A 25590-nucleotide genomic window follows, 5' to 3' on the forward strand; every position below is an offset into this window, starting at 1 on the left:
AACATCTGATCTTCATACAATGAAATAGCTAAAAATCAAACATTTAAGACAAATAGAAACCAGCAGAAGGAAACAAACAATACTCAACCGTGAAGAAAACCGACAAACTGAAATACAGGAGAAAAACAACCGTTTTATCTTTTTAGCCATGATGCTTCTTCATAGATACAACTGGGCCTGTTTGGGTTTCAGACGAAACCGCTGTACATTCAGACGTTCCTCTGGATCGTCTGCAACGCTCACATCAAACCAAACCAGCCACACCACTCCGTATCATTCTGGGATGACTGGTTGGGACAAGAGCCGAAACGACTAGCCAGATCTGCTTCTGACTCCTCCTCTACTTGCCGAGTGGCTGCGTGCTCAGTTGTACATTCTGAAAGGATTTTTAATGTGTTTCAGGACTCAGAGAAGCTTTTTAGGCTTTGTTGTGATTAATTATGTCATGGTAATAAAGTTTCAGGTCAATCAATGCTGTTAAATATCAGATATAATGATTAAATGTGAATTTTCTCTTCATCGGATGTGCTTGTTTGTATTTTAGACTGTTTAGATCAAACTAACAGGGTGAAACTTTGGCTGTTAAACATTATGAAAAGACAATAAACAAATAGTCCCAAATTACGGCTATTGACAGATTAAAACTAAAAGTGTTTTTGTTGGAGATATTTTCTGTTTTATAAGCGATGAAATGGTCGACAATCCTGTATCAAATTAGATTCTACACTTTTTTAAAAATTATTTCCAGTTAGTAATAAAAAATAAAAAAAAGCCACACATCTAATTTTCTGACTTGGATTCCTACTTTGAAATAACCTGTTTTGTCAGGGAGGGACACGTTTGTTTAACCAATTTCTCCTGAACTGAATCAGATTTTATTTTATATTTAAATTTAAACAAATAAAACTTTGATTCAAGCAGATGAAATAACCTGTCACACTTAACCTATAATAACTATTTAACACATATTTAATACATGTTTTTCTTAAACAAAGGCAGAAGCATTTATCAGTTCTCCTGAGAGGAATTTTACAGATTAAATCTTACATTTGATGTGAGGAATTCAGCTTTAATCTCTTCTTTAATATGAATCTTGACAAAACATCTATAAACAACCAGCTATTTGTTTTCCTGTTTATGTAATGTTCCCGTCACTCAGAGCCTGAGATGATAAGATGATTTATTCATAACAAACTGATATTAAACTTTGCTAAATGACACATTTAGAGAATTATTTTTCTGCACTGACAATGCGTTTAATCTGCATGTTTATTCCTGTAATCTGATTTAAAAATGAAAGCTGAGAAAAGTTTACATGAAGCTGGAGAGGAAAACAAAGTATGACGCATGAAAGACATCAGATTCCGGTATTTTCCCAACAGCAATTCATGGCTTGATGTTTAGTTGATTAAACCAAGAAATAAAAACGAGCTCCTCCTGCTGATCGATCCAGCAGGAAACTGGAAAAATAACACCTAAAGCAACCTTTCATATGGACTAATCGTTTCGACTCCACAGGGCATGAATGCAGCACAAACAATCCACACACTCTCTCACTGATCATTAAAATAAACGTACAGACGTATCAGACAACGTACAAACCGAATGGCCAGCCATGTATGAGCCACTTATATTATGACAAAAGACCTCTGCTTATTATACAACACTTTAAAAAGAACTTAATTTACATTTAATTCAACTCCGTAGATGTTTCTAGTAAAACAAGTCAAACTGGTGAAGATGGCAGCAGTTTGAGTCTGGTTGCGTCAGTAAATTCTGCAACAGGAACGTTTCATCTCTTCACAGAGAAGCTACATGGGAGCATCAAAGTGCAGTTTGCATGATTATGATCTCCTCCTCTTCCTCCACCCTTCGTCAGTCCCCACCCCGTCGCTGACCTCAACCGCTTCCTGTGTTTTCACTGGGAGTCCTGGAACCAGTTCCCATGTTTCTGCTGAAGCGCTCCGACCCGGTGCTACAGTTCGCCCGTGTTGCAGCGACAGGATTAGGATGAACATTTATGTGGCAAAACAGGAAAAAAAAAAAGTTTTATTGTTTGCTTATATAAAAACAAGATGATTAATGATTAATCAAACCTTCCACCATGAGAGGTGATGGGAGTGGACACACACCAGCGAACACGTGAGAACTTTGCCTTTTTTTCTCCCCAAATATGAACAAGAAAGATGTTTTTTTTAAACAGGATATCCTGAGTCCATGTACAGCTGTACAGAGTTTGAAGCCACTCCGCTGCGTTGACAGCTTACAGTCCTTAGTGTTACTCGGAGCGCAGGCAGGGATGGAGGACAAAAAGAGGCTTACGCATTTCGCTTTTTTAATTTTGTTGTCAACGTTTCATATTTTGTCCAGCTCCAGTCTTGGTCCTTAAAAGAGGAAAACCAAAAATTAAAAACAAACCAAAAGACTTGCTGAATGAACTGTCTGTGAGCAGAGTTGCTTTTAAAAAGTAAAATTGAGTTTTTTTATTCTAGTATTATTGGATTTTCCTTTAAGCCTGATGTGGACACAAACACCTGCCTGTCGGCGCTGCTCTGTCTTCATCCAAACAGGTCCCAGTGAAAGACAATAATATTCCTTCTTGTGTTTATCTGGTTTCTATTCAAGAGGCTTTGACGAGATGAACTTTATATTAATTTTATGGACTTGAAATAAAAAAGAAAAACATTTTGGTTTGTGGTGTGCCTTGTGATTTTTAAGTGTGTCTTAGCTCCAAAAAGGTTGAAAAACACTGCTAGATGATCACTTTGGAGCAGTTAAATGATGAAAAAAACACATAGTTTCCATTATTTATATGATTGTTTACAATAGGAATAAATAAAAGCTAAATAATAGCTTCTATCTTTGTTTCTAGTAAAACTTATTTCAGGGAAATTTATTACGCTTATTAAAGATTTCCGCATCACTTTTGACGCGATCTTCTCTCCCCAGTAGAAGCAGGAGATTACACTATAATAATGTTGACAAACCACATGCTAATAAATGATAAATATACTTAAACATTACGTTAAAAGGGCCAAATAGAGATCTTGTATTAATCACATGTATAAAAGATATTTTTGCTGTTACACGCTTCTTGGAAACTGTTGGAGTCTTTAAGTAATTGTACAGAAACACAACCGGCCTGCTGACAGAAGGATGGATTCTCTGAGCGGCTTGTCTTATTTTATCTAATCTGAAAACCTTCTGATTATGTTGCTCTTTTTAACACATAAGTGATTAAGATCCATCTTTAGGTTGTGGTGCTGCTGGAGTGTGCAGCGCTTCGCTTGGCTGCACAGTTTTCACCCAGCAGTGAAGACGCCAACGTCACTATCTTCACGGCTTTCTCATACACACTTTTTATTGTCAAAATAAACAACAATACCTTTGTTTTCTCAGTTCTATGTTCTGTTACACTGCTGGCCCTTTTCATCTATTTAAAATAAAAATATGTATTTATATTTTTGTTTTAACTATTCCAAATGTGATGTTAACTTTTTTCTTTATAAGTTTTAGCTGAAAAATTCACCTTGAGATGTTCAGCCTCCATTTGATGCTGTTTTTGCTTTTCTTTGTAAATAAACAACAACAATACGTTTCTCTGAACTACTCTGGTAACTCTGGAGGCTGACAAAAGAAACTCATAGGTTTAAAAACTGCTTTTAAAGTGAAATTACGGCATAAAAAGAGAAGAAATGACTCGTGTGAAAGCGGTGAACTCACCACGATGCTTTTGGCCTGTTCGTCGGCAGCCTCCTGCATCAGGCTGGTCAGCTGACTGAGGTACTTCTGGTTCTCCTGCAGCAGTCGTGGGGCAGCATCACTGAAGGAAACGGAGACCGTTAGCGTCGGCTCAGTCACATGAGACCTCCTCTATATGTACTGAAGAAAAGCCCAGAGGGACAAAGATGCAACATGTCTGGGAGTTTTACACATGACTGAAACAAGAACATCAAGTTATTCTACACACAACGTGCATCTGCTGCTGCTCCCGCAGGGCTCATGTGTTTATAATGCATCAAGTATTCAATCCTGTAGCTTTTCAAGTCATAATAAATAAAAATAAATGGATGTACATCATGTTTCAGACAGCAATAAAAAGGATTCAAAGTGCAAACATGAACACACACACACACACACGTAGCAACATATAAAATAACCAGGAGATAAGTCATCCAGGGAGCAGCTGTTTTTCTGTTCAGTACAAAGCATTTTAGTTATTTTTATTTTACCAGGAAAGTCCCGTTTCATCTTCTACGTAATCCAGCAGGAAGAAAACAACTAAATGAACTGATTTGTTTTCTTTATGTATCGTTCAAGAGTCTTCTTTGGTCTTAAGTTGAGCGTTTTAGCGCTTGACTCGCTACGACTGGGGATATTCTGTATTTACGCTGCACTACTCAGACAACCCTCTTTAGTAACCAAACACATTTATCTCCACTGTCTTTTATAAATAAATACAACCAACACAAACATATTTTTATTATTTTCCTTTAACTTTTCCTTGTAATCTGCAGAAATATTGTGTGAGCACAGTCAGGAACAAGAAGCTGCTCTAACTGGGCTGAACGGAGCTGCTGTCACATGTTTCTAGTGTTAATATTAGATTTTATTTTGGCTTTAAACAGCTTCCATATGCAGTAAGTCTTCTTCAGGCCTCATCTGTTCTCACGTCCATAAAGACCTGATGAGTAACAGTAGCTGCTAGCTTCCTGCTGTCTCCGCTGCTTCACATTTACCCCCCACACCCTGCAGACACGGCCGACTCCTAATAAACAATGTGAGAAACACTTAGATGATTTCTTCTCTTAACCCATAAAAAGCAGAATGAAGCGAACATCTGCTATGACCTTATCAAGTGGATTTAACTTGACCGTTTCTTTGAATGCAGGTCAAAATGCTTCATGTTGAAGTATTTATCCTCCAACATGCTTTTCTAGAATAAGATGATCAACCTGAAAAAACACCTCTGCAGTGTGTGAACATTACACAACCTAAAGTACACCTGCAAACCATCAGGATTTCTCCACCAGCTGCTAAAACTCTGCTGGCGTCTGATCAGTGTTTACTGAAACAGCAAACCTTCCTGCTTGTGGAGAGAGGGAGGTTAGATTCTCTACAGACATGGTCAGAATTACCTGTCATTTGGTCCCGGTAGGGAGGTTAGGGGATGCGGGGAGCTGACGGGCTGTGCCGACTGTGACCACTGAGAAACCTGCAGCAGGTTTGACGACTCGGGACTGGCTGCTATGGAGTTCCGTGAGGAGTTCTGGGCCTGAAGGAGAGACGGTTTATTCTGGTTAGAGGAGCAATAATAAACAAGCAGGAATGCAGGCAGCATAGTTTCCCTCTGACTGTGTTTGGTTCGGGTCAGGAATGAGGAACAAACAGCAGACAGAAATGGACTGGAAGGGTGATGAAAACGCTTATTAGCTCATAATTAAGCTCAGATGTTTGTGGTTGATTTTCGCCTTCAACGGATCAGTTTGTGAGATCAAAGCAGAATCCTTCAGTGACAAAATGAAAAGCTGCAGACTTTCTGCATTTTCTAGTTAAAAGTCAGTAAAACAAACAAAAGAGGTGAAAACTGAACTTACACAGGCGATCTTGAGTAAATGCCAGAACTCCCTCTGCCTTTTGATCTGCATCTGCATCACCGTGTTGTCAGCGTCTTTGATGCTCTCCAGGGTCTTCTCAATGCGTGGAAACAAGTCGATGATCTTCTGCTTGCTGATCAGGATCTTACTGTTAACGACACGTTAATGACAGGTTAACGTCACGTTAACGACGGGCTAACGACACGTCATGTTAACGACACGTCCACGACATGCTAACGACACGTCCACGACATGCTAACGACACGTCCACGACATGCTAACGACACGTCCACGACATGCTAACGACACGTCCACGTCATGCTAACGACACGTCCACGACATGCTAACGACACGTCCACGACATGCTAACGACACGTCCACGACATGCTAACGACATGTCAACATGTAACCGACATGTCAATGTCATGTCAACGTGTCACAGACATGCTAACGACATGTCAATGTCATGTCAACGTGTCACAGACATGCTAACGACATGTCAATGTCATGTCAACGTGTCACAGACATGCTAACGACATGTCAACGTCATGTCACAGACATGCTAACGACATGTCAACGTCATGTCACAGACATGCTAACGACATGTCAACGTCATGTCACAGACATGCTAACGACATGTCCACGACATGCTAACGACATGTCAACGTCATGTTAACGACATGTCCACGACATGCTAACGACATGTCCACGACATGCTAACGACATGTCCACGACATGCTAACGACATGTCAACATGTAACCGACATGTCAATGTCATGTCAATGTGTCACAGACATGCTAACGACATGTCAATGTCATGTCAACGTGTCACAGACATGCTAACGACATGTCAACGTGTCACAGACATGCTAACGACATGTCAACGTGTCACAGACATGCTAACGACATGTCAACGTCATGTCACAGACATGCTAACGACATGTCAACGTCATGTCACAGACATGCTAACGACATGTCAACGTCATGTCACAGACATGCTAACGACATGTCAACGTCATGTCACAGACATGCTAACGACATGTCAACGTCATGTCACAGACATGCTAACGACATGTCAACGTCATGTCACAGACATGCTAACGACATGTCAACGTCATGTCACAGACATGTCAACGTCATGTCAATGTTATGTCAACATGTCAACGTCATGTCAATGTCATCGACATGCTAACGTCATGTCAAACGACATGTCAAACGACATGTCAAACGACATGCTAACATGTCAACAACATGCTAACGACATGCTAACGGGGGGGGGGGGGGGGGGGGGGGGGGGGGTGTCTGGCCTCACCTGAGGTGGGTGTACAGATCTTTGAGGACCTTGTCTTGGTTCTGGACAGTCTGGATGATGGCTTTTACCATCTCGGAGCTGTCGCAGCTCACATCGGAGTCAGGTACTGAAACAAATGCATCGCATGGATCAAATGTCATTTTTCATCTCAGTTTTGCTTTTGGTACGGCTGCTGTGGGATGTGCAGAAAAAACAAAAACCTTTCTTACTTTTACATTTCATCTTCAGCTGCTTGTAGAGGTCGATCGCTTTTTCTTCTCTGTAAGGAAACACATTTCAGCTTTTCATTTAGTCGCTGCTCAGGGAGTTTTATACCATCAGCTGCTTCATGTTCACCCAGCAGGACCCTGAGATTTAAAGTAAAGACGTTTCATATTGGCTTTTTTTTTTTTTTTTACCAACACCCGATATACCAGTTTATTACAACTTTAATTTCCAGTCCTGATGTTTTTGGAGTGAGTTGTACCAAATTAACAAAAATATCTGGAAAACCGGACATGGCATTACTTATATTTAGTCATTCTGAGTTAGAGACGTAGAAAAACAAGCTCAGAAAACAACAAAAGAAAAATCTTTACTTTTCACTTTTTTTTTTTTGTGTATAATTAAAAGTCAAAATCTTATTTATTTATACCCTTACAGGTCTGTATGAAATGTGTTGTACTTTCAGGCAATTTTTCCCAAATTTTTTTGTTCTTATTGGACCCATACTGGATTATTTTTGAGAGGAAGGGAGGGGACAAAGTGTTAAAATAAAAGAAATGGACAAAAAAAGTAATCTTCCCTAGAAAAGCTTTACAGCAAAATATTTTCTTTCCACTCAAGTTATTCAGTCAACTTTAATCCTAATCAATAACACTACATGCAGCCAATCAGTTATAGTTGATATTTCACACTTTACCGGCCAATTCGACTGCACGATGTTGCTGTTTTTATTCAATGCAAAATACATTTCAGGGCAGAAAAAAGGAAAAGAAACGGGGAAGAGGAGAACGGGGCTTTAAATTTATACAATATGTGATTATTTATCCTGTTTTAAGTCCAGCTGGGACTGTTTACAGCTCGCTCTCTCACTCACACACACACTCTCACTCACACACACACACACACACACACACACACACACACACACCTGGGCTGTCAAAACAAAAACGAGCCAATAAGAGAACAAAAATTATTATTATGATACATGAATAATTTGTTTCAACTTCCTTTTCAGGCAACAGAGTTGGAAACAACCAACCAGGGGGCGGCTGTAGCTCAGGACGAAGTCATCTTACAACTGGAGATCCATTCCAGGTTTCCCCTGACTACATGCTGAAGTGTCCTGGGGCAAGACACCGCACCCCCAGCTGATCAGCTGCCTTTCGGTGTGTGAGTGTTAGTATGAATGTGTGTGTGAATGTGACAAGTAGCGTTAAGCGCTTTGAGTGGTCGGCATGACTGGAAAAGTGCTATTTTTATCATTTAACCAAGTGAGATCATTTATTTTGCGCCCACCGAGATCGGATCGGTACCTTACGTCATCCGGATCTAGACTCAGATGACGTTTTGTGCAGGTTGAACTGATGCAAGTCAATATTATTACTTACAGCTGCTCCATCTTGTCTCCTTGGCGTCGAGCGTACGGGCTCCTCTGCAGCTCCACTATCTCCGAGTGCAAAGCCATGATCTCATCGTCCAAATGGCTCACTTCTGCCACCTGCAGGACAGAAAGGGAGGTAAACAATACATGCAAGACTGTAATGTTTCATGAATCTGATGATGAAATGAATCCCGCTACCTGTGTAAAAGCAGCCGCTCTTTCTTCATTCTCCTGCCAGGCTTTCAGCATCTTCTCAGAGGCTTTGAACAGACACACAGCTCAACTAAAACACGTATCGTGTGGTGGCGTTACACAACCAGAACAACCAGTCCCAATGAAACACTCACATATCCCGTAGTGCATCTGATCGCTGTACTTTTCCAGGTCGTACTGGATGCTGCTCTTGAAGAAGTCCAGCTTGGCTTTAAGCTGCTGGGAGAAGCCGAACATGCTGTTTTTACACCTGGTCAGGTTGGTGTTGTAGCGCAGGAGACTCAGCCTGGGAGGGGAAGGAAGGAGATGGAGAATCACCAGGAAATATTCAGTTGGCAACCCGTATGATTCGTTTCAACAGCTTTTATCACCACAGATGATGTTATTTAAAACCCATTTCATGGTCAAGAGGCTGAAAAAGTCTGAAACCAGCAGCTTGTTGTAACAGAGTTCCAAGCAGGCTGAGAGGAGTCTGCATCTCCATGGAAACAGACAAACTGTCTATGCAGAACGTCACATGGTCTTTGCTTCTGTCAGGATGGCGGAAATGATCTATCCTGCAGCAGAAATACCTCGGCATGTCGAACCGGATTACTAATCTTGACGGTTTACTTAGTTTACTGGTAAATTCAGGAAGTGTGAAGCAGGTTTGGCTGCTCGATTATGACAAAAATGATAATCACGATTATTTTGATTGAAATTGAGATCTCGATTATTTAAACACAATTATCCAGTATTTCTAAACAACGCTGCGCATCATGGTGTTCTAGACTCCGTGTCGTGCATTATAACGGTCTAATGGACGGATCCGAGTTGTTTTACTGCTTATGTAGGAACTATTTCAAATCAAAGATCAAATCAAAGATACTTCATTTATCTCAGCTCGTCCAAAGTTAGACATACGGACATTTACATTTGACAAGTTTACAGAACGAAACTGATACTTCGGCCCTGCAGCCAGTTTTACCGGCGCCGCCTTATAAATGAGGAAAGATGACATGAGGAAGGATCGGTGGGTGTTGGAAAAAAAGAAGTATCTCTACACTTCACCTAAAGGGGGACGGATAAAGATGCAACAAAAAAAACACACCTCTAAGCATAAACACAAATTCAGACAATACACAACACACAAAATGGGAGGGGGTGGGGGTCTCTCAGACAGCCAGTGAGGAGAGTGTGTCTGTAACAGTGTGTGTGTGTGTGAGTGTGTGAACTTTCCCCAGTTCATCATGTTACGTTGGCCTGGATGTACGTTTTATACCAAACAGCCGCTGTCAGGCTGCAGCACGTTTCTCTCATTCACCTGTTAAAAGACGGCTGATCTGAACCAGCTGGTTAACCTGTTGCTATGGTAACGCCCCGTAATGGACGGATATTGCAGCGTTTAACTGGCCGAACTATGTATAGGAAAATAATGCAGCCAGTTGTCACTGACAATGGTATAAACTATGTTTAGGTGAACTTCCACAACCTACTGCAGTTATTCTACATGGACCTGCAGCCGGAGCCGACTGAGACTGGCCGCCTGGGAGTGCTTTAGGACGGGAGAGGCTCCCGCTGCTCCTTCCTTACAGTAACTGCAGAACAATATGTGCCTTCAAGTCAGTCGCCAAAACACCAGAAAAGTCTCTAATAACTCCAGTAAAAGCTGCTAGATTTGTCGCTTTTAACAAAAAAAGTCTCCAGATTTAGCGAGAAAGTCTCCAAGTTGGCAACAGTGTCTGAATGAAAGCAAAGCGGCTGTGGGAGGAGTTTACAGCACAGCGCTGCAACGCCAGAGACGCTCGATTAGCAGCTGAAGACAGCAGGAGAGGAAACTGCAGAGAGAAAAATAATCACACCATTATATTTTTATCATCGATGGAAACCCAGATCGTACTGAGATTAAAATCTGATTAATCGCCCAGAGCTAACTAGATCTTAACTTTGTTAACATTTTTAAATATTTATTTATGATCTGTTGCTTTTCATGCCGCTCTCTGCCCTCCATATTGCCCCCCTGGGACTGAATAAAGTTGTTCTGATTCTGAAATCAGAAATATGAAAATAATTTTACATGTCCATCAGCTCTTCTCAGGAAATGAGATTCTAACAGAACTTAATACCTGGAATTAATGAAAGTGAATATTTTAGACACTACCGAACTTTTGACATTTTCCCGCCACGCTCCCTCTACTCACAGCTAATCCAGCCTCCATCCTACCTGACCCGTTAGCTCTCTCCAGCCAGTAGAAGACCATCTCACCATGACTCTTGTTTTGTCTCTCTCTCTTTTAATCTTCTTGTTTCTTTGCTAAATCAGCAACCTTGAGTGTTCAGAACATCCAGTTCCTTATTACACCGTGAAGCGAAACGTCACGTTGCGTTTCGGATGTAAACGTTGTTTAGTGTCGGTTTCTCAGCCTCGGGACGCTGCGGTGCAGCAGAGGCTCCAGAAATGCACATGATAAGACGTCACCGTGTTGTTGAACAAGTCCGGGACACGAAGTTTTAAGGTCAGAAAGTTACGTAATGCGTCTTTAAACACTGCAGATACGAGTCATGTGACTCACATGGCGGCTCTCTGTCCTTGGAACAGCCTGCTGTAGTCGTCTGTCAGGCCGCAGATGTAGCTCACAGCTTCACCCCACACCTTCTTCAGCTGCACCAGAGGCATCTGCGTCTTCGCTTCTTGCACTGCAAACGTAAAGCGTAACCCTCGTCAAGCTCGTAACAACAAGGAGGGAATCATCTGGAACTCCAACAGTGAGATTCATCTAAAACATCAGCAAATCAGTCAGCAGGTGAACTAAATTAGAGATTTACTCACCGATGGTGTTGACTTTCTCCGGCAGCCGCCTGGCGCTGAAGGGACCAGAGTACCTGGTGATGCTCTTGTCAAACAAGTACACGATGTAGCTGTCCCAGCCTCTCTAAACGGGAGGAAAGAAAATCATGGCTTGAACAAACAGGAATGAAGCTCAGAGGAGCCTGACTGGGAGATTCCCTCGATGCACACATGATGAGCGCAGAGAGGTTTTCACATTTTCTTCTGTTTTAACAGGAGACACTTCCCAGTATTTCTCCCACCACTTAGCTTTTCCACCTGAAACTTTTTTTTTTTAACCATAATATACCAAATATCACAAAATACATCAGAGGTGAGCAAATGCAAATGAAGCTATCTGCAGCTATCTGCTGCTGGGTGAAGTGAGTTTACCCTGAAGCTATCTGCAGCTATCTGCTGCTGGGTGAAGTGAGTTTACCCTGAAGCTATCTGCAGCTAGCTGCTGCTGGGTGAAGTGAGTTTACCCTGAAGCCTCTGCAGCTAGCTGCTGCTGGGTGAAGTGAGTTTACCCTGAAGCTATCTGCAGCTAGCTGCTGCTGGGTGAAGTGAGTTTACCCTGAAGCTATCTGCAGCTAGCTGCTGCTGGGTGAAGTGAGTTTACCCTGAAGCTATCTGCAGCTAGCTGCTGCTGGGTGAAGTGAGTTTACCCTGAAGCTATCTGCAGCTATCTGCTGCTGGGTGAAGTGAGTTTACCCTGAAGCTATCTGCAGCTATCTGCTGCTGGGTGAAGTGAGTTTACCCTGAAGCTATCTGCAGCTATCTGCTGCTGGGTGAAGTGAGTTTACCCTGAAGCTCTGCAGCTAGCTGCTGCTGGGTGAAGTGAGTTTACCCTGAAGCTATCTGCAGCTAGCTGCTGCTGGGTGAAGTGAGTTTACCCTGAAGCTATCTGCAGCTATCTGCTGCTGGGTGAAGTGAGTTTACCCTGAAGCTATCTGCAGCTATCTGCTGCTGGGTGAAGTGAGTTTACCCTGAAGCTATCTGCAGCTAGCTGCTGCTGGGTGAAGTGAGTTTACCCTGAAGCTATCTGCAGCTAGCTGCTGCTGGGTGAAGTGAGTTTACCCTGAAGCTATCTGCAGCTAGCTGCTGCTGGGTGAAGTGAGTTTACCCTGAAGCTATCTGCAGCTAGCTGCTGCTGGGTGAAGTGAGTTTACCCTGAAGCTATCTGCAGCTAGCTGCTGCTGGGTGAAGTGAGTTTACCCTGAAGCTATCTGCAGCTAGCTGCTGCTGGGTGAAGTGAGTTTACCCTGAAGCTATCTGCAGCTAGCTGCTGCTGGGTGAAGTGAGTTTACCCTGAAGCTATCTGCAGCTAGCTGCTGCTGGGTGAAGTGAGTTTACCCTGAAGCTATCTGCAGCTAGCTGCTGCTGGGTGAAGTGAGTTTACCCTGAAGCTATCTGCAGCTAGCTGCTGCTGGGTGAAGTGAGTTTACCCTGAAGCTATCTGCAGCTAGCTGCTGCTGGGTGAAGTGAGTTTACCCTGAAGCTATCTGCAGCTAGCTGCTGCTGGGTGAAGTGAGTTTACCCTGAAGCTATCTTCGCCTCCTTAATTTGGAGGTGGAAAGTTAAAACAGCTGCTTCTGTCAGAGTTTTCAGTTAGTGGAGGCAACAGAGCAGAGCAGCACGGTTACTAAACTGTCAAAGAAATGTTGCACTTCAAGACCAAAAATACCAGACGGAAAATAACTGGTTTTGTTGGAGCTGAATGCTCATTTAGATGTTTAGTTCACCCAGTAAAGCAGCTGTTCCCTGCCAAGTGTAAGGTTCCAGGTTAGAGCCCAGACAATATTAAAGATATAAGACACACAGTAAACAAATAACACGTTTTACAGTTTACAGTTAAACATAATATATAAGTACAATGAAATAAAATAGAATTTGTAGGAAAAAAAATACATTTTAGCTATAAAAAGTCATTTTTGCCATTCAGTTTGTCAGAAACATTTTGGTTAATTCTTGTTGCCGACCCCTGAGATACACACACCCTAAAGTCACATCACAGGATAAGAGTAAGGTTCATATTTGCCATCACTAATCTGGGATTTTTTATTTTTTATTGGATTGTATGAGAACTGATTGAAACAGTGGCCTGAACTGATTTAGTAACGTGTCCTGAGATGACTTTGTTGGGACTTAGTGATATATAAATAAAGCTGAACTGAATAGAGCTGAATAATCAACAAAAGAAGAGTCTCCTAAAACACTGTTAACCTAGATGTAAGTCTCTTAAGTAAGCTGTGATTCTTTCATACACCATCGTTGACTTGGAGACAAAAGACTAATTTCTAAGGCTTAGAAGTAAATTCCAGAGCTGAAGATGACAAGTGTCATCGCCGTGTTGTTGCTAAGAAACAATGAAATCTCAGCTCCACTGGCTTCAACGTACCACTCCGTCCAGGACGCACTGTGCAGCGGGCTTTCTGGGGTCCAGCGACACTCCCGTCTCCTGCAGCAGCTCCTGATTCACCACTTCGATCTTGGTTTCAGCCTCGATGCGCTTCTGCAGTGTGTGAAGACTCTCGTCTGGCGCCAGCTGGAAGGAGTGAACCTGAGCTGTGGTCATGTTCAGGATGTGGACGACCTGAGGAGGGAAAATATGACATCTGTCAGCGTAAAGTCAAAACATTTACTGATGATCTGTAGAGTTTGTAGTGTTGAGTAAGACCACCACATGCCATCTGAGGTACAACTCAGGGTGCTACGTTTAGTAGGGCTGCACCATTCTGGATAAAATGATAATCAAGTTTTTTTAGCTTAGAATTGACAATAGAATATTTTTCCAATATAAATATTTATTGCATGTATTACCGGCACATCAACTTTGCAACACTGAACACAAAATCTTTAAATAAATGGCGATGATGTCATTCACCGACTTCTAGAACAGCCAATAGCAACTTTCTTTACTTTGGACCAGCAAAGTGACCAAAAAGAGACACTTTGGCAGAGTTACTTAATTTTGTTGTCGTTTTTTTTGTAGTTTTCTGACTTTTAGTTTGTTTTTAGTCAAAGTAAAACATGAACATGTTGGCAAAAACAACTTTTTAAACTACTTACTGGACATTAACAATCTAAATGGACCAAACAGAGACAACAGAAATGATGTTAGTTTACATCCCACTCTGTAAGCCAGGGTGGGATCAGCGGTGGATTTGCACATGTACTATTCATTGTGGACTTGTGCAGGTGTCCTCTCCGCTCCTCTGACCGGCTGGGAGAGCTTTCTGATGGGGGGAGGCTCCCACTGCTCGTTCCGGACAGTCATTGTTAAACAATATGTCCCTTCAAGGCATAGGGGCTCAAACACCGGATTTAAGTCGCTTCAGCCTGTAGTGTGAACGTAGCCTTAGAGATGATGTGCTGCAGTACTGACTTACCTTCATGCTCAGTATCTCCTCGAGCACTTCGAAGCAGAGCGGTTTCTTTGTGTCTGGTTTCATTCTGCCTCCTCTCTGTTCCGGGTTCCACTTCAGCATCAGCTGAAGCAGGGTCTCCATCGGCTCCAACAGAGTCCTACAAAACAAGCAAAGGAAAAAGCTGAATTCAGCCAAATTTCATTGTGACCGAAAGATTCATTAAAATACAGAAAAAAACTCTCCAAACTGCGAAACGTTTTGGTTGCTAACCTGCTGAGATTGTTGGGGTAGGGCAGGTGTGTGGAGAACTTGACTTCACCGTTCAGATCTTCCACAGCCATGATGTCTTTTGGACCTTTATTCCTAACTTTGCTGGCCCTGTGGAAGACAGAGGAAATCATAAGGCACCTTCAGAAAACTGAAATATAAAGCCAAGACAGAGCATAAAAAATACTTCTAAACAAGTTGCTACGACTGAAATAATCCAAACTTTATGCCTGATAATGTTTTTCTTTATAGATAAACCGGAGCAGTGTGTAAGGTGGTAACAGGTAAAACAACCTAATGAAAACCTGTCCCGCAGTCAGTAGTCTGGTGTTTATATCAGTGTTTTTCAACCACCGTGCCGTGAGAGATCATCAGGTGTGCTCTGAGAAATGACCCAATTTCACCTTATTGGTCTAAATAGCAGCTCTGTGTTCATCCAAACTGGTCCGAGTAAAGGACAAGAAATTCCTTTTTCTTGTATTAATCTGATTTCTATTCAAGAGGCTTTGACAAGATGGACTTTATATTAATTATATGGACTTTTATTTTGTCTTTTTAAACATTTTGGCTTGCGGTGTGCCTTGTGATTTTTCAGGGAAAAAAAAGTGTGCCTTGGCTCAAAAAAGGTTGAAAAACACTGGTTTATATGCAAAACTACAACGTATTTGGAGCTGGTCCAGCAAATACCAACACCTACGAAGGGATAAGACGGTTACTATGACAACCTGAAGGGATGGGGGTTACACAATGTCTGTCATCCTCCTGCAGGATAATCCAGCTTGTTTATCATTCCGATGGGACAGCAGACATCAGCACCACACAGTGAGAAATCAGGAGTGGTAAACAATTTAATTCAAAAATAAATAAATACATAAATCACAAAAGTCTCGTTGACTGTGCTGCATTAAACACAGAGCCAATAAACATCCTCGACTGCAGTCATGTGACACGTAAATGCCTCTTCCCACTGCCTTTAAAGCCAGCTGTTAGCAGCTGTTTTGGACAGATGAAACAAGGCTGAAGTGGAGGACAACCCCTTAACAGATTTAACTTAATAATGGGCATCTTCATGATTTCTAGTGTCTTAAAAATCATCTTTTAAAGAAATTTTCGACTGAGGGATAAATTTGTATCATAACTGTTGAGGTGCAGACGAGACAGACTGAAGCTTCAAACTGTGCTTCGATATTCATAGAAACTGTGGCACCCAGGAGCTGAAAGTACTTGTTCATGGTCTGAAGGTAAAGTGGGAGAATTCCTGACATCTAGTGATAAAGTTGGGCATAAAAATGGCTTTAAACGCAAAATATAGTTTTAAATGGACAGCGGTCGTCGTCTGTGAGCTGATGCAGAGTTCTCAGGTACAGCGATGACTGCGCTACAGGTAACTACTTCCAAATGGTGTCCATCTTTTTAAGTTATTTATCATCCTAAACAAAGCTGCAAAAGCCACCAAACAAAGCTGACGCTGCAGTTCTCCCTTCATGCAACAAGCCGTTTGTCCATTCAGAGATACTGTCGTAAATACGGTGGCACAAGTACGACAGCTTCTATGTTTGTGGACAATAAAAGGTTTATTGTAAGGAGTTTTAGTGAAATAATTAGATACTAATTAACGATTATTAGATTTTCCTGTTGTTGAACTCAGTGTGACCTCAGCTGTCACCACCAAACTGTGGAACAGGCTCCCCCTCCAGAGTAAAACCTCACCTGCCGTCGACATTTTCACTCTCTAGCTTTTCAGCCAGAATAAATTTCCTTTTTTATTTTACATTATTTTTTATTGTTTATTCTCTGTTTTATTGGTATTTATCTCTCCTCGCTGTACACCACTTCAGTCAACTTGTGTTGTTTTGAATAAGCTCAGAAATAGTTCACTTGACTCGGCTTTAAATGATTGTTTAGGTGTTTTCAGAAGCGTGTAAAACCAGACAAATAGCAGCGGGGTCCAATGGAGGGCAGGCGAGACCGTTTTCTACAGCCTAAACCTGCTTAATGCTTCTAAAACACTATTTTTTCCATCATTAGATTATACTGTTTTCCTTTTTGCTTTTAGCAGACACAAAGTTCTGTCTGTTCTTGTAGTTTCCTTCATTCTGCCCCCATGCTGGTCGGCTTTCTCTGCTTCTAACGCCAGTAGTTTAACTAGTAGCGTTTATCTTGCTGCCTTACATTTGTCCTTTTCTCAAAGTGCATTTTACCACTTCACCTCTGTAATGTACCTACAGATGCAGACAAGCAGCTGACTAACCCACATGCAGGGAAAAAGGAAAGGAGCATCTTCGTTTGACGTAGGTTGATCTAACGTTAGTATAAGTGACAGACTCCAGAAGTATTATGTCTTCTCTTTGTGTGAAAACTGAAGCACTTCCGTTACTTTAAATCACTCCCACACAAAAATGTTGATCTTATCAGGTCATCTCACCACTGCACGGGTTGCAGGTTGTGCAGGAACGGGCGGAAACCACAACTGCATTCAAATACCATGGTACCAAAGCTCCAGTAGTCCACGGTGACGGTGTACGCCTTGTTCTCAAACAGCTCGGGTGCCTGCAGAGACAAACACGCCGTTTGGGAAACATTATTATAACACGTGAGACCGGACTTTTTTCCTTTTAAAGCATTTGGTACATAATGTTCTGTGTTTACCAAATACTGAAGCGTGCCGACGAAGGAAGTACACAAACTCCCCTGGTCCAGGTCTTTCGCGTAACCCAAGTCGATGATCTTGTGAACCATCTGCAGAGTAACAAGTAAACACGAGACGTTTTATTCACTCAAAAGGAGCGAAGGTAGAAGCAGAGCGAAGCCGTTTACCTTTCCGCCGATGTCCTGCAGCACTATGTTTTCAGGTTTCAGGTCTCTGTGTATGATCTTGTTCTCATGTAGATACTGGATACCAGATCCTAGACCAGACGTTGTGAATAAAAGTCAGCGAGGAAGCTTTAAAAGACCCGAATGAAGCAGCAAGGAGGAGAAACGGAGGACCTACCCACGTCATTGAGTAACGAGAGGACTTCGCTCTCTTTGAGACCGCAGCAGTTTTCAGGTCTGCTCAGCACCTGAAGCCCCCAGAAAACAGATGATTTTTACAGAGTTTGGAAGGATTTTCCAGAAAACATAAAGATTGATGCTGCTTTTTCCAAACAGACACTTATTTACAACACAAAGGAGGATTGTTGAGCTTGCTCTGCGACTAGCTGGTTCAGCAACGACCAGATGAACAAACCCTGATCCTGGTGATCCAGTCGGAAAGCCTCACCTTCCTCAGGTCCCCTCTGGAGCAGTACTCCATGGCCAGCAGTGGAAGATCATTTAAGGAAATGGATTTTATTTCCTCTGGAACATCTTGAGCTGTCACCACGTTGATGTGATTTAACCTGAGTGAGAGTGAAGTGAGGGCTGTGATTACACCACATCTCAAAGGCTTCTGCTGAACAACACCAACGTTTCATCACATCTGCAGGCTTCTTTCACCGGAAATGTGTGGAAACACTGTAAAAATGAAACTAACTTCTTCATGATCTGGATTTCTCTGCTCCATCTGTCCCTGTTCCGTGGTGTGAGGTCAAGGCGGCACATTTTCACCGCGATTTTTTCATTTGTTTCCTAAAATAAAGCAGAACAGATTCATTTATTACACAAACAATTCTTTTATACGCCACAAAAACCAGAAATAGGCGAGTCAACACACATAAACAGATAAATAAAGCAAAACAATTTGCTCAATTCCAACAAACTGGATCCACCAGAGCCGTTTCCACTGCAGGACAATCTGATTGTGGTTAAACTGATTTCTGAATGAAACTGCACTGGAGGAATCATTCAGGATAATATTTCCAGATTCTGTCCACTCGCTGTCAAAGTTTATTATTTTAGTCGTGACACACTGCAGCTTTCCGCTCCAACATACAGACGATCTTCGGTTTACGACCGTGCTCCGTTCCAACCACTGAGACCCAACACAAAATTCTGTGTAAGTCCGATTTTTATCCCTAAATACCCCACATTGATCACTAAATAACCGTCTAAATACACATATTATACCTCATATTAATAGCAAAACAGTGCAGGCAATTAAAATATGCACTGAGGCATCATCTCAGCCTCCGTGCCACGTGTCGTAGAGAACCGCGTAACCAGAGGACCGCCTGTAGTCACCTAGTGGTGTAAAAATATTTCTATACATATGTAACGGTGTTATGTTTGTGTCGTTTCTCTGCCAGAGGCTACAAGCGGCGCAGCTCTTCACCGTTTCATCCTGCGACTGCTACGTTGTTGGCTTGGGCTATTCCCACATTCCTCGGAAAATGACTGAAAAAGCAGCCAATGTCTGAAGAAAACCCATTAAAGGGTCTGGAAAACGACTGATTCTGACCAGTTTAAAGGACAACAATGACGTCTGGCTCCTTGGAAGCAAAACAAAGAAATGAGAGCTGGATCAAAACTTCTGCACTGTTGTGTATGAAAGAAAAATGACAAAAACAAACTATTATAGTATCAGAATATGAAGCCGATAATTACAGTTTTCTGAGCTCGTTTCGTTCTTTTTAACACCTTACATCACATTTTTCTCCAAAGTCCTTTTGCTCACCAGGAAAAACATTTTATGTTGCCTAAAAAGCTGTTGCAAGTTTTATTCTGAAACTGTCAGAATTAGACAAGTTTGGAACCAATAAGTGGATTAATCTGATTAAAAATGGTCCGTTTCCAGTCTGAGAGTTTTACATTTGATATTCAACAGATGAATGAAACTCTTTTAAAATTGTTGATTTAAGATGTAAGAATTAAAGTTACGGTTATAAAAAACACAGAGAGAAAAGTTTAAGGGATCTGCCTGTAGTTGGTATATAGTATAAGAGGCACATTTAAATCACAATATTTGACATTATATCATCAAATAAGAAAATAAATGTTAGAAACTGTTGCTAAAGAACAAATCTTTCATTCTCTGGTATAAAAGTAGAACCAGACATCAAATAAATATACTTTATCATCCATTTTTATTGATTTCTTTTTGAAAATGGAAATATTAAAATGACATCTGTGCAAAGACCAACCGTGTTGTTAGACGGGAACGTACGTTCCTCCTCCAGCAGGAGGGGAAGTTGCGTCACACAGCCATGGTTTGCTCCTCTCTACCTTTACGTTTCAGACAAACATAAATTATGTCTCCGTATAAAATCCTCACTGATTTCCTGCCGTTCTCTCCGTTCTGCACACGATCAAACCCAGACGTTCACATCCGTACAAATGAAACTTTGTTCAGAGTTTCAGCTGCTGGAAACAGAAGATTAATGGGAACCTTTCATTTAATCCTACAAGCTGCTTTAATTTTATTTAGTTCGTTTAGTTTTTGGTTAAAAGAGGATTTCAAAGAGCCTGCGATGCATCGGACAGAAAACAAACCAGTTTTTTTTTTTTATGACGTAGCTAAATAATAAAACCAACATGCTCAATAATTCAGCCATTCCAGCAGTCTGCATTCTTTTCTAATCTGCTTTCCTTCCTGGTTTGGCTGCAGAGACTTTTCCTTCTTTTACTTGCATGATTGTGATTCTTTATCTGATGCAAACTCTGCTTTGTGTGAATTCACTCATATAAAAAGTCAGAAACATGGAGTGTTTGCTGGAAAACACCTGAAAAACAAAGAAAATATCTGGTTTTTCTTTCAGAGCTCTCAGCGTGGAGAAGATGGAAACATTTATGTTATGCAGAAAACTTCCTGGAACGTGGAGAGATAAACTATGTCTGAGTTGTATCACAGCTTAAAAATCAATCCAAACTTCTTTTTTAGGTTTTAATCTGTAACACTTTGTGAGATCTGAACTCCTCAGTCTTCATCAGGACATTTCACACACAGTTTCAGTCTTTTCTGGAAAACGTCTCCATGACGATGTCAGAAAACGTGACGAGACTTCACAGCTTAGTGGAAGCAGTCACATGATCTCTACGTTGCTTTGTCGTTACTAAACCTATATTTCAGCTACATGTGTGGAACTTACACACTACGAAACCGCCCCACTCTTCCTCCATAAGCTGGGAACGCGGAGAAAGAACTAACAAGCATCCAACAGCATGCATATAAAAAGACTGAATGTTCTACTGAAGTATGTTTACGAGTTGAGCAGATGAAACGCATCGTTTTGTTTTATTTGTACAGGAAAACATGGCTCCACAGTTTATCTGCATCTCTCTGCGTTACACATGATAGTACTGTAAAACTGTGTACATGTAAAGGGTCTAATACTGAGAAACTCTGCAAAGAGAAAACTTTTACTGCAACCTGAATCACTAAATGGCAGAACGCAGCAGGGCTGCTCCATTATGGCAAAAAATTAGAGTCACGATTATTTTGACTGAAATTGAGATCTCGATTATTTCACACAATTATCTTTTTATCTTTGACAACATGATTTTTTTTTTTTTTTAACATTAAACCGTGACTTAAAAAAATGTCTTTAAGATTCCACATATTTTAGAAAACAAACAAATAACATGAAGCTTTGCCTTGACAAAGTGCAAATACTGATGTAAACTGAATAAATATAAGTATGGATTAAACACCGCTGCGCGTTGTGGTGTTCTAGACTCCGTGTCGTGCATTATAACCGTCTAATGGACGGTTCCCAGTTGTTTAATCCACTTTTACCGCTTATATAGGAACTATTTTACGTTGGCCTGGATGTACGTTTTATACCAAACAACTGCTGTCAGGCTGCAGCGTGTTTCTCTCATTCACCTGTTAAAAGACGGCTGATCTGAACCAGCTGGTTAATGCGTTGCTATGGTAACGCCCCGTAACGGAGGGATATTACAGTGTTTAACTGGCCGAACTATGTATAGGAAAATAATGCAGCCAGTTGTCACTGACAATGGTATAAACTATGTTTAGGTGAACTTCCACAACCTACTGCAGTTATTCTACATGGACCTGCAGCCGGAGCCGACTGAGACTGGCCGCCTGGGAGTGCTTTAGGACGGGAGAGGCTCCCGCTGCTCCTTCCTTACAGTAACTGCAGAACAATATGTGCCTTCAAGTCAGTCGCCTAAACACCAGAAAAGTCTCTAATAACTCCAGTAAAAGTCGCTAGATTTGTCGCTTTTAACAAAAAAAAGTCTCCAGATTTAGCGAGAAAGTCTCCAAGTTGGCAACAGTGTCTGAATGAAAGCAAAGCGGCTGTGGGAGGAGTTTACAGCACAGCGCTGCAACGCCAGAGACGCTCGATTAGCAGCTGAAGACAGCAGGAGAGGAAACTGCAGAGAGAAAAATAATCACACACTTTTATTTTTCATCATCGTTGAAAACCCAGATCGTACTGAGATTAAAATCCGATTCATCGCCCAGAGCTAGAACGCAGTTCAGGTCCAGACTCAGACTGTCATGTTGGGAAAAAACAGCAAAAAGCAGAAAAATGTACTGGAGAAAGTGAGGAAAAGGAGGACAGGATGGAGAAAAGAGAGAAAACAGAGCATTTAATCTGTAACTGGAGCGTCGCTGCAGATGTACAGAAACTGTGACAGTCACCTTTACAAACCAAAACATGAAGGATTTCAGAAAAACACTGAAATTAAAACTGATTCTAACTAGTTTCAATGCCCAGTAGAACCAGTCCACTAGGACCCTAAACCACACATCCACTGCCCAACAAAGTGATTGTCTCAGAGAATCATTTACTGGTGGAAGAGTTTGTCTGAGAGCAGCAGCTCAAACACAGCGGGAGGGAAAAGAAAAACAACTAAATATCTTTCCAGGCTCATTGTGGATGTGTCTGAGAACGGTCTGGACTCCATTCAAGTCCAGGTTGGAAATGCTGGCGGGACGAGATGGAGCTCAGCTCTTTTACCAAGAATAAAAACAGGCGAGTTGAATAAAAAAATTCTGATCACTTGCTTTGATTTATCTGTAAAACTCAAGACTGTTGAGATGTGAAAGGGTGAAATGCAGCTTTTACTTCCCCTTCTTCCAGTAAAACGCTGTGTTTTCACGTCTTATTTATGTATTTTCTGATTTACTACTTTCATTTAGTAAACAAGAGACCGTTACACATCCGTCATACATACAGGTTCAATTCTGTGTCAAAGAATATTAAATAAACTGTTTACAATTATATCAAATTAGTTTAATTTGAAAGTCAGGTAGGGATCACATGCAATGTATCCCCATCAACTCCAGCTGGAGGTGTATAATCCAGCTGCCGTAAAGTAAAAGTCTTGTCCAGCAGCTGTTCCAAACCAGCTGATTTTATTCAGCTCAGCTCCACTGCAAGGTAGACGATCCTGTTAGTGAAAACACCTGTTCTAAATGCACAGGTAGATCCAAAATTATGGTGTTTTATAGCACCTGGATTATACACCCGAGTCCAGCTTCTTGGTAAAGATGATGCAAGGATGCAGTAACATAATATACAGGTCTGTAAAGGGCTATTCTGATTCAAAAAAGCAACTAATATGTACTTAAATGGTCTTCTACAAACCAAACCGTTATCTCTAAGGATGATAAATAAAGGAATTTTATTTCCTCACTTCCAACTGTGCATCATTAAAAATGGTGATTAGTTGCTGGTGACAGCTATGTGCATGTTGATGAATAATGTATGTGACAGGGAGATGTGGTTAGTCCAACTCACCCGGTGTCGGTAGAGGTAAACATGGGCAAAGCCGCCCATGCCCAGCCGCTCCTTCAGCTCCCAGTCCCCGCAGCTCTGGTTCTGCCTGAACGGAGGTTTCTCCATTGTTGTAACCCAGGGGCGCCGCCAGGAAGTTTGGGCCCTATGACAGACAACAGCATAGACCCCACAACTTTACTGCAACTTTTACATTTCTGTTTTTGCTTCAAGCTGATAAAAAAAAAAAAAAACTTTTCATGGGAATAATAAAGATCTAGGGTTGAGTTTAACCCTTTATTGATCACTTTGTTTCCTTTCATATTCAGCCTGAAACTATTTTGTTATCATAGTTAATGTAACACCAGAATGGAGGTCTTGGTTCATACCAGAAGGACAATTTTAGGTTAAAATTTCTAATTTAAAGGTATTTCTATAAAGGGTTAAATCACAGTGCACACATCTAACTAGGTTATTTTAATATTCTATTCTGGAGTCATTTAGCAGACGCTTTTATCCAAAGCGACTTACATATGAGTGAGAACAACACAAGCATGAAATCAAACAGTAGAGGACATCGTAGGAAGGTACTGGTGGACTGTCCAGTTGGACGTAGGTCCTTCCATGAAGTGCTACAGGCTTTTTTGTTTGTTTGTTTTGTTTACTCCCTTCCCACCCCATAATATCACCTATGTTATAATGCAAAGAATAATACCATAATATTTGTTGCAAAGAACTGGGCTAAGTTCTCCAACTTCCCAATAAATACAGCTATACTAACTGTTGAAGTGCTCCTTGAAGAGCTGAGTCTTCAGTTTGCTCTAACCATAATATAAATGGTTTATCAGTTCATATTACTGCTATCTTTTACTACAACCTTTGAAAAAAACAATTTATTGTTTTTAATAAAGGTTTTATGATTTTCTTATATAGTTTGTACATCTTTTTGGGTCCCTATTAAGACATGGGGCCCTTAGATCTTCCTAACTTCCCCCCATATGGCGGCTCTGTTGTAACCAAATCTGAAACAAGTGTAGAAATAATATCTCACTATAACGAAAAGTATAGTAAGCTTTTAGCAACAACATCAACTAACCATCATGAAGTCATTTTGCTCTGTGCATTCCAACCTAGTTAAACAGAGCTGAGGGGAGGGTTACATCCTGGAGCATCTGCTAGTCTCATTACATTCCCCGACAACATAAAAAACGTTATTAATTGTATTATTAAAGCCAATTTAGTTTCTATTTAAAGACATAATAAATTTGACATTTGAAGAAAACATGGAATAGCTTTTAAATGAGCTAGAATGGCTAGGCAGCTAATTAGCCGAGCCACGGCTTCCATAAACACGCCGGGAAATAGACGGAGCCCTTCAATAGCTTTCTACCATTAGGAAATAAAGCCTTCAGCGCCAATTCCCAACAAGCTGCTGGTTTTAATACTCACGTGGGGTTTCTAAAGGAGTGTCATGAGCCGTTTTCTGTGGAAATTTGTAAATGAGTTTAGACTGTGTTGTTTTCAGGTCGCTGCAGCACCGCGACGCGACGCTGCGTGGACTTTCCCACACTGACGTCACGAGAAACCCGGCTGTGTTTCTTGTAAATGAGTCCGGGTTGCGTTCAATGTCCGTGTCAATAACGCTGCTGTTGCGTTCAGGTGCAAATCGGTTAAACAACCGCTGACTAGCGAAATGACTTACAGTTGTGCTCGTATTGATTCATACCCTTTTATTAAAGAAGGGGAAAAAACAGCTGCCTGTAAAATAAGCTGAAATTGACTAAAGTAATAATAAATAAAAATTTTGTGAAAATCATGACATTATTTTCTAAT

The 25590-nt window shown here is 41.2% G+C and overlaps 1 protein-coding gene across 3 annotated transcripts; it reads right to left on the bottom strand.

Moving 5' to 3' along the window:
• On the bottom strand, window positions 1–25324 carry LOC306771522 (inhibitor of nuclear factor kappa-B kinase subunit alpha-like). Of its 3 annotated transcripts, XM_079260695.1 has the most exons (22): window positions 25207–25322; window positions 23782–23923; window positions 18666–18760; window positions 18414–18531; window positions 18144–18213; window positions 17969–18057; window positions 17801–17890; window positions 17577–17701; window positions 15155–15262; window positions 14906–15041; window positions 13915–14109; window positions 11517–11619; window positions 11260–11383; window positions 8842–8993; window positions 8693–8754; window positions 8502–8611; window positions 7119–7168; window positions 6910–7015; window positions 5598–5745; window positions 5139–5275; window positions 3724–3823; window positions 1–2384 (listed from the first exon to the last, which is right to left on the bottom strand). In XM_079260695.1, exons 2-22 carry the CDS (start codon window positions 23884–23886, stop codon window positions 2319–2321), a joined length of 2289 nt encoding a protein of 762 aa, XP_079116821.1. In that variant the 5' UTR covers window positions 23887–23923; window positions 25207–25322; the 3' UTR covers window positions 1–2318. The 3 variants fall into 3 exon arrangements, with proteins under 3 accessions (XP_079116821.1, XP_079116820.1, XP_079116819.1); XM_079260694.1 differs by having other exon boundaries at window positions 17577–17890; window positions 23782–23953; window positions 25207–25324; XM_079260693.1 differs by having other exon boundaries at window positions 17577–17890.
• Window positions 25325–25590: the final 266 nt, after the last annotated feature.

This window comes from Telmatherina bonti (assembly GCF_933228915.1).
Source record: "Telmatherina bonti genome assembly, chromosome: 21".
Lineage (NCBI taxonomy): Eukaryota > Metazoa > Chordata > Actinopteri > Atheriniformes > Telmatherinidae > Telmatherina > Telmatherina bonti.

Excerpts from the sequence above, each read along its gene's own strand:
- LOC306771522 (XM_079260694.1), bottom strand. The coding sequence starts at position 23,886 with ATGGAGAAACCTCCGTTCAGGCAGAACCAGAGCTGCGGGGACTGGGAG. Across the intron at positions 7,169-8,501 it reads GGAGACAAGATGGAGCAGCT|AGAAGAAAAAGCGATCGACC; the intron begins GTAAGTAATAAT and ends GTTTCCTTACAG. Across the intron at positions 3,824-5,138 it reads CTACCGGGACCAAATGACAG|TGATGCTGCCCCACGACTGC; the intron begins GTAATTCTGACC and ends CGTTTCCTTCAG.